General features: G+C 38.7%; 1 protein-coding gene across 2 annotated transcripts in view; it reads left to right on the top strand.

Annotated features, from left to right (window-relative positions):
* Nucleotides 1-9,249, top strand: part of LOC124605678 (islet cell autoantigen 1) — a 43,769-nt gene extending 34,520 nt beyond the window's left edge. Inside the window, exons 8-10 of one of the 2 annotated variants that reach the window (XM_047137529.1) lie at nt 5,969-6,154; nt 6,265-6,377; nt 8,628-9,249. In XM_047137529.1, the coding sequence (XP_046993485.1) occupies nt 5,969-6,154; nt 6,265-6,377; nt 8,628-8,729 (401 nt within the window). In that variant the 3' untranslated portion in view covers nt 8,730-9,249. Of the gene's footprint in view, nt 1-5,956; nt 6,155-6,264; nt 6,378-8,627 lie in introns of both variants that reach the window. The other variant, XM_047137528.1, reaches the window with a different exon arrangement.
* Nucleotides 9,250-15,622: the final 6,373 nt, after the last annotated feature.

Genomic DNA, 15,622 nt, shown 5'->3' with positions numbered 1-15,622 from the left:
CAATAATATCATTTTATGAAGATCTTCACTTTGTGAGTAAAAGGTGCTTTTGCAACTTAAGTTGGCCCTTAATTGTAGTGTAGGCATGTTGCTAACCTCATTTTCTAGGTGAAAGTTCAAGGAAAATCTTAAAAATCTCTGGCTGAAGCCAGTACTCTCGAACTGATACTTCTGTTCCAAGGCAGAGACTACACTGAAACTTCTAGACCAATCGAAATTATGGGATTTGAATTATTGAAACCTGTCTGGATGGTTCATCACTCATTGTAATTCATATGTTACTTCCTGTAAGCAAAGCATATATTCAGAGAAGTTGAAAGAGTCGTGCCAACTTATAGAAATTAATAAATATATTGCTGGCAGTTAAAATTGCAACACTAGGAAGTATAGCAAATAATGAAATTTTACTTATTGTGTGTATGCTGTATAGTAGAAAGAATATATTACATTTGTAGGTGACATTGAGGTTTACAAAGTGCAAAATTTAGTACACAGAATTGCCATCTCTGGCAGCAGAGTTGCTGTAATCTGTCTTGGTATCAAGTCAAAATGAGCTTAGAGGACAAATACAGGTATGTTATTCTGTGCTGCTCAACTCTTTGAGAGAGTTCATCAATCATAGTGTCTGATGAATGGTAACTAACATACCAACCTCACGATACCCCATGACAGATAATTTCAGTGGATGTGGGATCTGGGGATCATGATGTCCAGGGTAACAGTTGAACACTATCTGTATCAAGGTAGATCATGACAGCATGGGTAACATGTGGTCTTACATTATCTCGTTGAAAGATAACATCATGAAGACCTTGAAGACATGGCACAGCCATCACTCTTAACATGACAGAAATCTAAAGGATGCTGTTCAAATTACTGTCTATGCGAACCCAAGCCTGCTACCAGTTGCTGGGTCTATATGATGATGGGGGAAGGAATCTGACAATGTTCATTCTCCTTGGAGCCTTCACTAACGGATACATCCATTGTGATGCCGTACACGGAACTGGAATTCATCTGGGAAAATGATGTGCGTCACTTCTGTGTTCATTGTTGCCATTGGTTGCTTTACTGTCGATATAACTCTTTCTGCTGCTGTGTCGGGGGAAACAACAGTGGTTACTGTACATGTAGATATGTTGCTTGATGCAAACAAGCATGTTTACTGATTCATGGTATGTGATGTAGCTGCACAGTTCTGGACAGCAGGGTGAAAAATGTACCTATCTTGTTGGACACATAGTTGCCCCGGGCCGGTGAAATGCTGCATGGTGTCGAGTGTGGTCCTCCTGAGCCTGTTGATTCAATGTTGGCGTGCCAGTCGTATCACAATGAACAGGAGCAGCAGTATAACAGAACAATAAAGCACTGCCTTGATGGGCCAAAATCCTGGCACTGTTGAAGTCCAACAAATGCTGATCCATGTTTCTTCTTCTTACACAATGCATAACACAATTTCCTCACACACAAACTATATTAAAATATGATTTCTGGATGAGGAACCCACTTCAAAATCTTTCTTCATATACATAATGTAGATGGCATTACTCCTATCTGCTTTGTGTCATTGTACTGAAATGCTAATCGTTTGCATAGCCAAGCCTGACAATTTGACTTTTGTTGCATGCTGCTATCGTGAGCTTGCAATTTTAGTTGTGAGTGGTGTTCATATGACATATCTGTTTTTATATCTTGTTCCTAAATGTTCCTTGTATCCATGTCCTAGTTCGGAATTAATGTTTCCATTATATAGATGCATTGTAGTTTAATGGTAGGGCTGTTAGGTTTGTATGTTTGGAGGTGCACAGTATTGGTTGCTGGTTTTCGATATTTGACTTCCTTAGCTGTACTTTTGATTCAATTTTCGTGATTTGGAAATAAAATCTTCAGGTAACCTCATTCTGCACTTTCCTTTAAAAATTTATTCTGCTTTTGGGCTGCTGCAATACTAGGAGTTGTAGGCTAACAGATCATCTGCATTTGGAAAGGGGTCTGTTTTTAATGTTGTTGTTCATGTACAAATGTAATTGGAGATGAATTTCAAAACTTTATTCTTGTATGCTCCTGTCTTACAATGCTTGCTTAGGGACTAAGCTGAGGAGCAAATGGCAGTGGTGATCATTTCTCGTATTATTTTTTTTATTGGCGAATTGACCACTTAGGATCATGCTACAATTTCATTTCTTCTTTGTCTGAAGTTTCCTCTTTCTCCAGTACTCCTTCATATGGACGCTGTGCTGTTGCTTCTGTTCATCTGTCCAGGCTCTTCCAATCTTCTTAGTTCTTTCAACTTGAAATCCTTCCAAATTTGAAATGTATCCCTATTTAACATCTGAACTTCCCGAATGTTGAACCTTTCCAGGTTTTATGAGCGTTCTTAATCCATGTCACTGTTGTCTTCTTTCTCCACAGGTAGTCGTGTATCCTTTTGGTTAATCTGGTTTAGTCCATTCTGTACAGGTGTCCTAGAAATGATAACCTCCTCTTTTTCATGGTCTCGAAGATTTTTGTCACCTATTTGTAGATTTCATTGTTGCTCCAAAGTTTTCAGCCAGTTTCAACGTGGGCTGGACCCATGATTTTCTGTAATATTCTTCTTTCTAACATCTCCAACTTTTACAACTTGTAATTCATTGACAGACATTCACTAGCATACAGGCATTCTGTTTTTACCACAGCATTGTATTGCTTTATTTTGGAATTCCGAGAGATGCATTTTTTATTGTAAATTTTTTTAGTTAATCTGTAAGCTCTCTCTCCATTTTTGAGACCTGGTCCCCCACAGCAGCTTTCTCCAATTCATTCTCTTGTATTGCTTCACCAAGGTATTTGAATTTTTTTACCCTCTCAATCTCATCCAATCTCTGTTTCAAGGAATTGTGATCAGTACTATTACTACTACTACTACTACTACTACTAGTACTACTACTACTACTACTACTACTACTACTTCTTCTTCTTCTACTTCTACTACTAGCAGCTGGAGAACTGTCATAGGTTAATAAATAATTATTTATTTTACAGACTAAACAATGTTTAGCTTGTTATATATGAAAAGTTCTGTATGGCATAAGACACCTTTGATGATTGTGTACAGTTGAAATAACATAATATATGCCTGACCACATTTCAAAAAATAGTAATGCACTAAATTCCTTATTTCAAGGTATTGGTGCTGTGTTCAGATAGCGCATGAAAACAATCTTGTAACACAGGGTAACTTTGTCATCTGCACCATCACAGTAACACTAATGCATGCCAGAAACTGCAGTTCGTATGTTGCAGAAATTGTTATCAGGGGAGTCATATTGCTCCACATAGAATAAGCCTGTGGCAGTGTTACAAGAAAGAGTGAATTTTCATGCCTTCCTTTATTCAATGAGCCAATGACTGTGGTGAGAGATGTGGTTCTTATGAAAAGCCATGTGCTACTAGACTGACTGTGATGTTGAGTGGGGCACAGTGGCATTCCATAATGCTTGTATCCGTTGGCTGTGTGTCTTGCCTTTATCCATATTCAGTGACACTGCTGTTTGGGACAATTGTAGATATACAACAAGAAAATGTTTAGTCTTCACTGTTTTGATTGAAGAATGATGTATAATGCCTATCACCATGATTTTGTGCTTGCAAATAATTTTGTAATAGCCAGAGAGGTAATGCAGCTACAGATGACTGCTGGAAATATCTTAAAAAAGAAATTGGATTTAAAAAATTAAAATGGCCACAATAGTATCAGATTTTAAATTTTGCAGAAGTAGAAATTGAATGGACAATACCACTTAACAAGAGCAATTAATAAAGTCCAGAAAGATAAAATGCTTCACTGTATTCACTGAGCACACATTTTGTGCCAAACTGTGCTTGTATATCAGAAACACATGCTCTCCTACATAGGGGCAAAATGAAAATAGGTTAAAATAATTGTATCGTGACTAAACTGAGGAAAGTTTGTGATGCTGATGATAACTGTAAACATCAGTGGTATAGGTATTCGAGGAGTAGTCAAAGTTATAACTATCACTTTAGATTAATCCAGCTGTGACCATGAAACTTGATGATGGTGTTAGGAATTTCTGCACATTCATCCTTCGATCCAACCATATTTTCCCAAACAACAGGTGAATTAGTGGAGACATTGGTTCTAAAGGCAGTGTTTTGTATTTTCAGAAAGCGTTCCATATCAAAAATCAGCTTGTCATCATTCTGCAAACGTCTGCCACACAATGTTTTCTTCATCTGAGGAAACAGGAAGAAGTCGCTGGTTGCCATCTTAGGAGAATATGGGGGAGGTACGGCAGTGCAAAATGTGACAGTCCAAAAGAGGAGCATGTATCACTGTGATATGTTGCTCATGAACAAAACCTGTTTGCAGCACGCCATTCCAGTCCCAGAATCTTTCTTCATGATGATGATTGAGTCTTCGCCTTTTCGATACTTGTGAATCTGCGCGTTTCCACTGCTTGTTTTTTTTCTTTGTCTCATGCTTGTAGTGTCATCCTGACATTAAGTCTGTGGTTAGACAGCTAAACAGGCTTGACACAGCTATAGCTTTTTCACTGCTGTCTCAGTTCAGTGTACTCTGTTAGTGGTTGTCAGCAGTAATGGAACCCAGTGGGTAGTGACCTTTGTCATATTTAAAAAATTGTGCAAAATATTGAAAAGAAATTATTTATTGGTTTTCTTTTTTTCCCTTGATGTCTCAGTTGTGATATGTTGGTTTTTAAATACCAGGGCCTCCGTTTCTCTTGGTGCTCCCAATCCTATGCAGAGAGACGACCTGCCATTTCTTTCTTCATCGTTCAGACTTGTTTGACCATACTGGACATGTCAGCTCCACCTAACCACTGTGCTATATGATGAAACATTGTTGTGCGCACTTTCACATCTCGGCATGGATTTTTTTAGCATTGTTCCCCTTCATATGTTGTGAACGAATTACTATACAGTACTCAACTTTATCAGTAGGCTTCATCATTATTTTGACTCCTCTAGCAGCTGGCTTTAATGTGGACCTGGACTGTAAAAGATACCTGCAAACAAACAAAGAATTAATTATGTAATTTAAGTGTCTCGACATAATGATTAAAATTTGAAGAACAGGAGAATAGCAAACATAATCTAAACACCCCTTCAATCACTCCAAGGTGGATGCTGGGTACAAAAAACTACACCATGGTCAGTATTCCTCCTCTTGTCCGATGTAAGCATTTGCTCTTATCTCTATTGCTCTCATTGTGATGTTAAAGTATGAGCTTTCTTTCTGTACTTTTGGTTTAATTCTGTGATTACATAGTTAGCATCAACCAACTGGAAGCTTTTCTGACATGGTAATTTGATGCAAGATCTTTAAGTTGTTGGTGTATTCATTAGAAGAGTGCTCAAAATGTGATGATAGATGCAGTAGGTATGCTTCACTCATTCTTCAAATAGAAAAAGGCTTTCTATCAGTATCATTTACAAGAAAATTTTTGTTTTTCTGAATTAGTTGGAATTATTATATGGAAGGAAAGAGTGGAAGGTGACAGACACTCAAATCTGAAGTGAAATACCTGAAGACACTGATGGACACTGAAATTCAATTTTTAAAAGAATAAGTGCACAGTAATTCTTTATTTCAGTTCCATGGTGGAAAACACCAAATACTGCTTGCAGCACAGTGTAGGGCTTTCTTATGTCTTTAATAGTTGTACAGTGTTGCATCTTTCTTGGAAGTACGGGTGCGGAGCAGAATCAGTCATCCTCAAAACTTCCAGAATGTCTGTTATATAGGAACCAAAAAAATTGTTCATGAAAATGTGAATTATGTAGATAGGAGTATTTTAATTTTATCAGATCAAGTTCTACTGTGTTACGTCTCAAATATGAATTTTTCCACTGTGTTAAATGTATAAATTGGCCATCAGATGTAAGGAGAAAGTTATAAAATGTTTTTGTTCAACAAAATTCATTCCAGCAAATGCTGCAGGTACAGATTTGTTGACCAACAGTGCTGATGACATTTTACTGCTTGATGAGATTTTTGGGGCAAGTGATGGACAGAGCAGTTTCGGCTCCCAGTGGGATGAAGTTTTTGGTGACAACCCACAAGAGGATTCATCAACATCTTTCTTGCTGGATCACTTAGCTTCGCTTCAGACTACAAATGATAATGGTAAATTATGCAATTAATGTTAGAGATTCATAATGTTTTGTTTTTATAAGTTGTGGTTTGTACAGATAGTTTTTGTGGCTTATATGAAAATAGTGGATGTGCTCTTTCAGCTGAGGTTACCTCAAATACATCACTCAGTTCTCCAAATATGGCACTGGGCAATGTGACAGAAAATAAAACTGTAAGTTCCCCAGTTCATGGCCCTAGCCGAGTTAAGGAAAAGGCAAGTATAAAAAAGTTTTTTCTCATTAGTTTTTACAATGAATTAAATGGGAGGCAAAGAATTCTGACATGTTTTATATTAGGCATATCTGTAATGCTACTGTCTTCACATTGCACACATCTTAAAAATAATTGTTTGTGTGTGTGGGAGGGGGGGGGGGGGTTAGGTAGGTAGGGGGTAGGGTGGGTGTGAGAGTGGGTGGATGAGTGGGTGTCAGTTTTAATGAAAGGTAGGCAGAATTTTTTAAATCAGTTTTATAATGAATTCTGAGGCTTATTACAGATTGTATTTTGGAGTTTTGATATGTGCAGTCTAATCACATTAATGTGACCACTGACTATATTTGAAATCAACGTGCAGCAATGACACACAGATGGCAGGTGGCAGCACTAGCAGGGTAGGGTAGATGAAACGTGTCAGTGGACACAGAAAACCATGCAGTTGTTGGTGTAATGCGGAAATGGGACGATTTATTTGGCATCAAGAAGGGCATGATCATGAATTTCAGGCCATGGATGGAAGCATTTCTGAAATGGCTAAGCTTGTAAACTGTTCGCTTATGCCTATGGTTAAAGTGTACTGAGCATGACAGAATGGTGCTATCCAAAACTGGCGTCGAGGCAACTGTGGTGCACATGTGCCATTGATGATAGGGGTGAACAACGACTGCGGAGATGTGTACAGGTGAATAAATGTGCAACTGTTGAGCAACTGACTGCTTAGATGAACCAAGGGGCTACCAAAAGTGTCTCCTCAATGACTGCACATGTAATGTTACTGCCTATTGGTCTCTGCAACAGGCACTTGGATGATGCACCCACATTGACTGCTGTTTGAATCGCGCACCTATGCTGACTGCTGTTGATCAGCGACAAAGGCTGGAATTTGCACATCAGTACCGCATCACTGAGTGGCGATAGGTGGCCTTTTCAGATGAGTCATGTTTTATGTTCCATCAAACAGATGCTCTTTGGTACATGTGGCTCTGCTGGCAGGCAGGAAGAGGGAGCATGTATTCATGTCATTCCCTGGTCATCTCATTATTCTGGAAGGCACAATGGGTCAACTCATGTATGCATCTGCCCTTGGGGATTATGTCCAGATTTACATTACATGCTGTTTCTTTTTCCTCGGCACAGTGGCTTCTGACAGTAAGACAGTGGAAGATGGCACACAGCTCACAGTGTAAGTGCATGGTTTGAAGAATACCCCAGGATCCAGAATGAGTTGACCATACTCAAACACTCCCCCCCCCCCCCCCCCCCCTCCACCACCACCCCCAGATTTAAGCCCAATTGAGAATGTGTGTGGTCACATCGATCTTGCTGTTTGCACCGTGGATCCTCAGCTGAGAAACCTATCACAGCTGGCCATGCCACTGGAGTCATCATGGCTCCACATTCATATTGGTATCTTCCAGAACCTCATCTGACACCATTCCCACATATTCATGGTGCAAAAGGTATTTACTCAGGCTTTTGACGGATGCTCACATTAATGTGATTGGACCATGTAGAAGAAGACTGAAAAATTATATTGATTGTCCATCAAGAAATATGTAGCCCATTTCCAGCTTTCTGTTGGTAAACACACAGCCAAATCTCTCCTTCCTGAGAGCAGTTTGTATTATGATATGTGTGACTGTTGCATAAAGGATATGTTCTTCATCAAATCATAATACGATCCATAGAATTTGTGACTATCTCTGTAACAGCCAATCTTGAGATTGTAGAATACCAGCTAATTTTACCTTATTTTTCTCAGCTAAAGAGTGATGTGGTCTGCAAATATTTTGTAATTATTTTTTATTGTTACTGAAGATTCAAAAATATGTAAGGTATTATATTTGTTTGAACAGTAAATGGATGTGTGAATGTGTGTGTTTAGTAGATGGACCTATGTGTCAGGTAACAGATGGGGCTGATAGACCAAAGGAGGGGTGAGGAGTAAAAGGGGGAGAGAGAGAGAGAGAGAGAGAGAGAGAGAGAGAGAGAGAGAGATATATATGTAAGTTGCAATGCCTACAGGATAAAAACGTGGATATCTGTTCAGGAGGTATACTTGATGACTAGAACATTTTTGATGGGACTCCCTTTCTTTATGATTTGCCATCTCTTTTTTGTCACGCTGGGCTCAATCTTATGATTATTCATTATTTAAATGATAATGTTTTGTTCTATTCCAAATTCCTCTTTAGATATCCAGAGGGTAGCATATTAATATGACAATCATGACAAAACATGTTTTCAGGACAAGAAAGCTGCTTGGTTCAATCTCTTTGCTGAACTGGATCCTCTTGCTGATCCAGATGCCCTTGGTTCAAAGAATACGGATGGAGAACATAACTGTTAAAAGACTGTCCAAGAGTGTCGTGTCTCATTATTATTATTATTATTATTATTATTGTTATTTTATGAAGTAATCCAAACATTCCATTATGATTTTTATTACTATTTCAGTGGTTTTGTATGTGTGTTTACATTTTTTGTTGATGTTTTATGAAAACCTAAAGATCTCTACAGTACTTGTTATTTTGTGCAGTACGAATTTTTAACAGAGCACCCTTGAAAGTGTCTCTGGACTCCTAGTCAATGCCCAACCAAAATTTTTCTCTTCCCACCTCTGTTGTGGAGTTTAATTTAAGTAATAATTTAGTTTTATAGCACCATTCACAATGGCAATTCGAATAATTGAAATTGAAATAGTTATACCTTATAAATATGCTTGTGTTTTATTTATCATGTCGAGGATATTTCTGTGAAGAATTGGAAATCGACAGTAAACGTGATGAATTTTTGTTGTTGAGTGTTTTACCCAAAGATTTTTTTTTTCAGTGCAACTGAGTATAATAAAATTATATGTGACAAGTTCAGTATTTCTGTCTTTAATTATAATGAGAGCTGAGAGTGAAATCCTAATCCAAACCTTCTTGATTCCTCCATACACTCTGAAGTTATATATCCAATTAACTAACTTTTCTGGAAACTGTAATTCATTGTAATAAGTCAGTGTTCAACATGTACAAGGATTTTCTTTAAAGTGTATACATAAGGCAAAATGCAGTGTTAAAATCCATATTAAGCTTATTGACACTTTAAAAGCAGTTATTTTAGTGTGTACCTCTGGTGTACTACTTGTATTATGACCCCGTGTTCCTATTACCAGTGGAGCAGTGATGTTTAGTTTGTACCACTAGTCTTCAACAAAAAATTAATAGGACCAAATGTGATACAATGTTTTGTATTTGGCTGCAAGGTGCAGTATGGAAAGAAGTAATGGTTTTTGGAATGTGCTGCTGTTGAATAAGAGACTTCACAGATAGCAGCATCATTGATTTTTGGGGGGGGGGGGGGGGGGAAGTTGATTGCTGGTACCGTAGATTTGAGTTGTTTGATTTCCAGCATTGTTTATCTATATGATTATTTAGTGTTTGATAATATGTTGCAACTTTCTTGTGGTAAGTAAATCTATACTCTTCTGTATTTGTCTACATCAGGTTCCAGTAATTGGAAATTCTGTATTTGTAGTGATGTATTTCTATCCAGTAAAATGTCATTGTATGGTTATATATTGTGACTAATTTTTGCATATCCATAATTTTTATCGTTTCTCATTTCCACTGGCTTGTAAGCCAATGGAACTTCTCTGATTTGTTTTGAGTTAATGTCATATGCAGTGTTACAGTTTTCATGTTATAAGATGTCTGAAGATTAATGCAATCTGATATTTCCTTACAGTTTTTGTTCATATTGCCGCACCGGAGACACGTGAAAAAGATGTCAACTAATTGTTTAATATGTTATATACAATTGATGGTGGTGAACAAACATGATGCTTTATTCTGAAACAAAATTAGAGAATATAGGTAAAGTAGTACATAAAAGAACGGAGGCAGGTGCTCATCTGTAGTGGATTGATATGTGGAGCATAGTAACACACAATGGAAAACAGCATTCACACTAGTTTTGAGCACTAGCTCTTTTTCTAGCAGTAGTACACGCATTCACACCTAAGTGCACACTTCGGTGGCCATGACAAGAGTCTTGTCATGGCCATGGAACCATGCATTGCTGTCTGTGTGGTTGTGTGTATGAATGTGTGTAGTATTGTGTGTGCTGTTGCCAGAAACAATGTGTGTACTATTGCTGAAAAAAGAGTTAACTACTTAATTTTCACACAGTATTTCAAAGACTGATCTAGTTATCATCATCATCATCATCAGATGATGTGAATTAAGTTCTGTGTGTTTTTGTCGCTAATTGTGAACCACACTGTGCATAAAAATGGGAAATAAGTTGAATAGAATGTCATAGCAAACATTTGTTATCATATTAAATGCCTCAAGACAGTCATGAAGTGATTTAGAGGTGTGGCTCTGAGCACTATGGGACTTAACATCTGAGGTCATCAGTACCCTAGAACTTAGAACTACTTAAACCTAACTAACCTAAGGACATCACACACAACCATGCCCAAGGCAGGATTTGAACCTGCGACCGTAGCAGTCACGCGGTTCCGGACTGAAGCGCCTAGAACCACTCGGACACCGCGGCTGGCGATTTAGAGGTATCATCAGTTTCAAGATTATAAGGTGAATGTCATAATCTACTTTGCCAAATGGAGTGTAGTGGTTTTCTTTGGCTCCAACACTTCCAGTGTTATTTAATCTGGCTTGAACTAGCAGTGTTCTAGGAATTCGCTTATGGCAACTGTGCCTTTAACAACCTACACTGGGCTCAAAGAGTTTGGCGGACATAGAAACTGTGCTAGGCCTCAGTGAGCCATGTACGCCACAGCAATCTCAGCCCAGACCTCCTGTGTCCCAGAGCTTGTGATCAACACAAACAGTTTTCATGGTTGTCATTTGTCACCAGAATCTTCAAGTCTCTAGACCATACCATGATTTAACAGACACTCAGTTTGTTTGTCGTCCACATTGCAGTTATTTATTGCGGGAAATAGTGGACTTTGTCTCACCATACTGTCTAAATGCTAATGGTGACCAGCCGATCCATATTTGTTCTCATTAAAGTGATCCATTGAAATTGCTACCTTATGGGTACTAAGAGTTGCGTGGAGTGAAGGCCTGGATCGGATGTAGGACACTACGTTAATTGGTTCCTGTAATCCTCACAAAGATGTTATTGAAGGCTCTCCTCCCAGTTTTTAAGCTGTATTTTGCAGCCATGGTATATAATTTGGAGTTTTCCCTACAGGATCAGTCTATGGCTTCGTAACATGTATTTTGGCGTGTGCCTGGAGTTGTGCTGATAGGGAAGGAAGTATCCTCAAAAGGTTCTGTATTTCTGTTTATGTAACTCTAGATGTAAGTTCTCATTAAATGTTTTGCAGTGTTCTGTGTCCCACAGTTACTCTTTAGAGTAAAAGTTTTGATTGGATTAGGTAACCCGGCTCCCCCAGAAAATTATGCTTTGTCCAATGACTGAAGCAAAAGATCCATGGTACTCATTTTTAAGCTAAATCGGGGATATTATTTAAGAGGTTTTATCAAACAGTGGAAACTCCTGGTAGGAATGTCAACAATGTAGGAAAAGACAGATTCCTGCTTACCTTAAAGAAGACACATTAAGTTGCAGACAGTCACAATTAAAGGACACTTGTACAAAGCTTTTGGCTACAGCCTTCATCAGTAAAAAAGAGACCATACCATTCATACACACAAGCAAGCACACCTCATGCACACATGAACGCCAACTCCAGCATCTTGGGCCAGAACGCAACTATCACATGGGATGCAACCAGCAATCTGGAGGGGGGCAGGGAAATGGAAGGGATAGCCGTGTATGGATGGGGGGAGAGACGAATGCTGTCTGGTAGAGTGTGCAGGGACTAGAATACCAACAGGTGCAGTGTCAGGAGGTTGTGGGCAGGGAGGTGAGTAAAAAAGGAGAAGAGTGGGGAAAGACTGGTGGATGTGTCGGCAGAGGATGGCAAATAAGAGATAAGAGATGAGAGTGGGGAGGAGATGATAGGACAAAGAGTATGGGAACTGTTGGGTGGAGACTGTGGGGAGAATATGTTTCTGTAGGTTGAGGTCAGGACAATTACGAGATGTATTATAAGGACTCTCATCAGCGCAGTTCAGAAAAGCTAGTGATGGAATGATGGAAGGAAGGGTCCAGATGGCTTGGGTAGTGAAGGAGCCATTAAAATCAAGTGTGTTATGTTCAGCTGCATGTTGTTCCACAGGGTGGTATACTTTGCTCTTGGCCACAGTTTGGCAGTGGCCGTTCATCCTGGTGGACATCTGGTTGGTGGTAGCCATACCAATATAAAAAGCTGTGCAGTGATTGCAGCAGAGCTTGTAAATGACATGGCTGCTTTCACGGGTGGCCTGGCCACTGATGGAGTAGGATAAACCTGTGACAGGACTGGAATAGGGAGTGCGTTGTGTGTGTGTGTGTGTGTGTGTGTGTATGGGGGGGGGGGGGGGATGGACAAGTTTTGCACCTGTGTCTTCCACAGATGAATGATCCTTGAGGCAAAGGGTTGGGATTGTGAGTGGCATAGGGAGGGTGGACTAGGATGTTGTGGAGGCTGGGTGGCCGACATAACACCACTTTACGAGGATGGAAAGTATCTTTGGTAGGATGTCCCTCATTTCAGGACATGATGATAGGCAATCAAAACCCTAGTGAAGGATTTATTTCAGTTGTTCCAGTCTGGTGTGGTACTGGGTAATAAATGGGTCACTCCTTTCTTGCTGGTCATTGTGGTGCTTGGGGTGGTGTGAGGGGAAATGGCATGGGAGATCTGTTTGTGGACTAGGTCTGGGGGATAGTGCCTATCTGTGAAGGCCTTGGTGAAACCCTCAGCATACTGAGCAAGAGAGTTTTTGTCACTGCAGATGTGCCATCCCAGGTGGCCTTTTGATGAAACTACTCATTATGTTGGGTAACTCTGAGTGTTGAATGCAGGTTATTTAGATAACTTCTAGAAAATGGGCAACAATGAGATAATCTATAATTCTCCATTTTATTGTGTTTATGTTTTGTATGCAGATTTAAGAGGTTTGTGAGATAAACAAGAATGTTCAGTTGACTCACCTTTATATCCACATATTACTCCTCAGCATGTTTTATTTACCAGCACACCACTGCATTTGATGCAGTATGACAGTGTCCAGTTTCACCCCTTTATTATAGCCTACTTCAGTTTTGTGAGGCATAATTGACTTATGGTGAAACGAATAATATTCAGTTGCTGTCAGACAGTCCATAAGTAAAAATTATCAATATACCGTGATATTACACGCAACTGAGGAAGACAGGGCTACAAAAGTTGAAGAATAATTTAGCTTCAAATTATTTTTTCAACTCACATTTTTACTTCCTCACTGTTTGCCAAACACTTTCATTAAACCTTTCAGTTTTACAGCAGACAATTGTTGTTGAGTTATGTGCATAGAGGATGATTTCAGACTAAATGGCATATCATTTATATAACCCAAATATATGTTTATATATTTGTATAATATATTTATATAATATTGTATTTATGTGATACAGATATAATGTTAGCCATAATATAGACTCTTCAGAACAAGTAATTGTGTGTCCTACCAGCCAGAGAGGAATTTCTTGCTGTTGTAGTGAAGCACTTTTTATGTTCTGTTCATTAACGATGATACTATCCAGCTCAGAGAGTGTTCTGGGAAACTATAGCACATAAATTTGTAAAACAAGTCATGGTTTCCAATACTAAAATCTGTTGAGAGATCACAAAAGATACCACACACACACATGCTTTTATCAAGGCAACTACTTTCTTTTGTGATGAATTTGTTTGCTGCAAAAGTTAACTATACGTTTCTCTGAAACTACTCATTATGTTGGGTAACTCTGTGTGATGAATGCAGGTTATTTAGATAACTTCTAGAAAATGGGTAACACTGGAATAAGTCTATAGTTCTCCATTTTATCCTGTTTATCTTTTGTATGAATTACTTCAGTTTTCTTCAGTTGATCAAGGAAACAACTGGGAGTATCAGTATTGGTACTATTGTTTTTGCAGAAACCTCATTCTACCCTACAGAGTTAAAATTTTTCTATGGACATATCAATTTTCGCAAAATTATAGCTTGCCACTTGCTGAAACTTTAAACCTGTTCATTTTCTCTCCATTATTATATGATTTGTTTTTTGGTGGTATGAAAGTACCCATTTCATTAGAATTTATCAAGTAGTTGTCATTATTAAATGGTTCTCTGGTGGCACTGTAATCTGTAACAGCAGTGACATTTATCACTAGTTAAGAGTGTAATTTTTTATTTTTTATACTTGCTACTACTATTATTTTATTATTCTTATTAATTTTGTAGGAATAGTAGAATGTAAATGTTTTTGGGTCAGAGGAGACCACTCACCAAAAAGCAGAAGCATTGAGTCATCAGTAGGCACACTTTTCGATTACTTAATGCTTCTGCTTTTTGGTAAGTGGTCTCATTTTATCCAAAAGTATTCATTATTATTTATGGGAACAATGGTAGACACCGCAAATTTGTTCTCTGTGCTGGGTTTCATATTTTACCTCTGGTTAGGCACTTCCCAAATGTCAAGGTTGCATCATTAATTGGCAGATAATTTCTGCATGTCCCAGTAAACTGGCTTTTTGTAGTTGGCAGATGGTTTTCAAGTAACCACTAAGACATTTTGGTACTGCTACCAGTGTGCAGAGAACCACTGGGACCACTTTCACTGGTTTATGCTAAAGTCACTTTAGGTTGATATTGAAATCGTTTTATCTGGCAAACTTTTCAAATTGTTTCTCATCGATTTGCTATCGGTGATATACATTTTCTTTTTCTCGACAGTTGTTACGTCTGGTGTATTGTGTCCCAGTATTAGATCTGTCTGAAGCCCAAAGCCCAACAGCTCAGGATAGCTGAAAATTAGATGGGTAGATCACATAACTAATGAGGAGGTATTGAATAGAATTGGACAGAAGAGGAGTTTGTGGCACAACTTGACAAGAAGAAGGGACCGGTTGGTAGGACATGTTCTGAGGCATCAAGGGATCACAAATTTAGCATTGGAGGGCAGCGTGGAGGGTAAAAATCGTAGAGGGAGACCAAGAGATGAATACACTAAGCAGATTCAGAAGTATGTAGGTTTCAGTAAGTACTGGGAGATGAAGAAACTTGCACAGGATAGAGTAGCATGGAGAGCTGCATCAAACCAGTCTCAGGACTGAAGACAACAACAACAACAACAACAGGATAGTGT

Source organism: Schistocerca americana, chromosome 3 (genome assembly GCF_021461395.2).
Source record: "Schistocerca americana isolate TAMUIC-IGC-003095 chromosome 3, iqSchAmer2.1, whole genome shotgun sequence".
Lineage (NCBI taxonomy): Eukaryota > Metazoa > Arthropoda > Insecta > Orthoptera > Acrididae > Schistocerca > Schistocerca americana.
The sequence above is the reverse complement of the archived record's forward strand: the minus strand, read 5'-3'. Positions and strand labels throughout refer to the sequence as shown.